Raw genomic sequence first — 2,999 nt, forward strand, 5'->3', positions numbered from 1 at the left:
TTTTCGTTTAGCTATTCTACCGCTTGGTCGTTCTCCTTCAATGCTCACGTTTCTACCTTCAAGAGAGTTCGTATTAACATTAGCTAATCGATCATATGAACATGCTCAACTAAGGCTAGAGAAAATTGGGCAGCATTTCCTGTGTTTAAGCAACTTTCCCCATATCATATATCAACTCCCAACCGTCTATGATACATTCACAAGCGGACGGGTCATTACATCATCCCCCAGTTAAACACATGTTCGTCCCCGAATGTAAAGGAAAAGATAGTACCTGAAGTGTCGAGAAGTTGAGGATACTACTCCGCATGTCCAGATTGGTCTCCCAAGTAGCCTCTTTGATCGGACGGTACCTCTACTGAACCTTTACTTAAGCTATCTCTTTGGATCTCAACTTCCGAATCTACCTATCCAAAATGGCTACCGACTATTCCTCAAAGGTCAAATTCTGATCAAGCAATAATGAATGCCATTGAATCATATGAGAACCATACGAATGTACTTCTTAATATGAAATACGGGGTGAGCACCCGACAAATCCGGTGGCAAGGCTAACTCATAAGCTATCTCAGCAATATCTTTGAAAAATATCAAATGACCCAATATACCTTGGGCTCAACTTTCCCTTCTTTCCGAACTTATCACCCCTTCATGGGTGTAACCTTCAACAAATCCCACTCGCCAACCATGAACTCTAAATCACGAACCTTTCGATCCGCATAATTCTTCTGTCTACTCTGAGCAGTGAGGAGCCTCTCCTGAATCAATTTGACTTTGTCCAAGGAATCCCTCAACAAATTTGTACCCCAAGGCCAAACCTTGAATGAATCAAACCAACCAGTCGGAGAACGACATCTCCTATCATATAACACCTCGAAAGGTGCTATCTCAATGCTCAAATGGTAACTGTTATTGTAAGTGAACTTCACCAAAGGTAATAACTGGTTCCAATGACTATCAAAGTCAATCACCTAAACCCGTAACATATCCTCAATGAAGTGAATAGTCTACTCATACTGACCATCAGTGTGAGGGTGAAAAGCTGTGCTAAGCTCTACCCAAGAACCTAACTCCTTTTGGATAGACCTCCAGAAATAAGATACAAACTGCATGCCCTGATTCGAAATGATAGAAATGGGCACTTCATGCAAACAAACTATCTTCTTGATGTAGATTCTGGCCAACTTTTCTGAATTATAAGTAGTCTGAACCGGTATGAAATGAGCTGACTTGGTCAATCAATCCACAATGACCCAATAACATCAAACTTCTCCAAAGTCTGTGGCAATCCTACCACAATATCCATAGCAATCCCTTCCCACTTCCCCTCAGGTATGGGCATCCTCTGAATAATACCACTAGGCTTCTGGTGCTTATTCTTCACCTGTTGACAATTCAAACACCGATACACATACTCCACTATGTCCCTCTTCATCCAACACCACCAATAATGCTGTTTCAAATCTCGGTGAATAGAGTACCTCAAACTCTACGAGCTCCTCTATGATCAATCTAGTCAAATCACCTGTCTGAGGAACACATATGCGAGCTTTGATCCTCAAAACACCCAAATCATCAATAATCGTCTCCTTGGCCCTTCCTTCCAACACATTGTCCCGAATCTTACACAACTTCTCATCCTCGAACTATTGAGCATCGATCCGATCCAATAAAGAAGACTTTGCCTCCAAAAAAGTTAGAACCTTACCAGGTTTCGATATATCAAGTCTCACTAAACTGTTGGCCAAAGACTGAACATCCATAGACAAAGGATGTTTCTGACCTGTAACTAAGCTAGACTACCTATACTCACCGCTTTCCTACTCAAGGCATCCTCCACCATATTAGCCTTGCTCGAGTGATTAAGGATAATCATGTCATAATCCTTAAGCAACTCTAACCACCTCTGTTGCCTCAAATTGAGATCCCTCTGATTGAAAATATGCTAAAGACTACGATGATTGATATACACCTCATAATGCACACCATAGAGGTAATGGCTCCAAATCTTCAATAAGAATACTGCTGCCTCCATCTCCAAATCATGAGTGAGGTAATTCTTCTCGTGCCCCTTCAACTGCCTCAAAGCATAAGCTATCACCTTGCCTTTGAATCAAAACACAACCAAGTCGAATCTGCAAAGCATCACAATACAAAGAAAATCCCTGTCCCTCTACGGGTAAATTCAAAATATGTGTCATGGTAAAAAAGGCTTGAGCTTTTGAAAGACCTCCTGACACTCATCTAACCATAAAAAAGCCATATTCTTTTGAGTCAATTTGGTCAGTGAATATGCAATGGATGAAAAACCCTCTATGAAATACTGATAGTAACTCGCTAGACCAATGAAACTCTGAATCTAAGTGATCGAGATAGGTCTAACCTAATCACAAACTGCCTCAATCTTCTTAGGATCCACCATAATACCATCCTTGGGCACTATATGTCCCAAGAATGCCACCTAGCAAGGCCGAAACTCGCACTTTAAGAACTTAGCATAAAGTTGCTTCTCCTTCTGAATTCCAAGCACAATCCTTAAATCTTTGCTCTTGCTCCTCTCTACTTCGAGAGTATATCAAGATGTCGTCGATGAAGATAATAAAAATGGAATATAAGTATGGTCTGAATAGACCGTACATCATATCCATAAAGAGAGTTATGGTGAAATAAGTTGTCAAGCCATAACCATGGCCAGGGCGTAACATGACACTCGGTGCCTTGCTGCATGTGACCGAGCGAACCACATGGCTTGTTGAATCAACATCAGACATGTACTGATGCAGAATATAAATTAAACATAAATGATTTGGGTAAACATGGGATTCAATAATCATAAATGTTACATCCCGTGTTTTTGCACATTCGGAAAATTTGGACATAATTGTGATTTGTAAGAATGAGGCCATGCTTTGATTTTATGTGAAGTGTATGTTGTTACTTATGGAAAATATCGGCACGAGAACATTGGAGAAGGCCAAGGGCAAAATTGAAATCTCGGA

At 40.7% G+C, this 2,999-nt stretch overlaps 1 protein-coding gene across 1 annotated transcript; it reads right to left on the reverse strand.

Moving 5' to 3' along the window:
* Window positions 1–641: 641 nt before the first annotated feature.
* Window positions 642–2,106, reverse strand: LOC132042755 (uncharacterized; the record flags this gene model as incomplete). The annotated part of the gene is made up of 5 exons (XM_059433281.1): window positions 642–971; window positions 1,262–1,384; window positions 1,482–1,646; window positions 1,814–1,930; window positions 2,024–2,106. Coding segments are annotated over 5 exons (818 nt in total), but the record flags the coding sequence as incomplete, so codon positions are not given.
* Window positions 2,107–2,999: the final 893 nt, after the last annotated feature.

This window comes from Lycium ferocissimum, unplaced genomic scaffold (genome assembly GCF_029784015.1).
Source record: "Lycium ferocissimum isolate CSIRO_LF1 unplaced genomic scaffold, AGI_CSIRO_Lferr_CH_V1 ctg17702, whole genome shotgun sequence".
Taxonomy (NCBI): Eukaryota; Viridiplantae; Streptophyta; class Magnoliopsida; order Solanales; family Solanaceae; genus Lycium; species Lycium ferocissimum.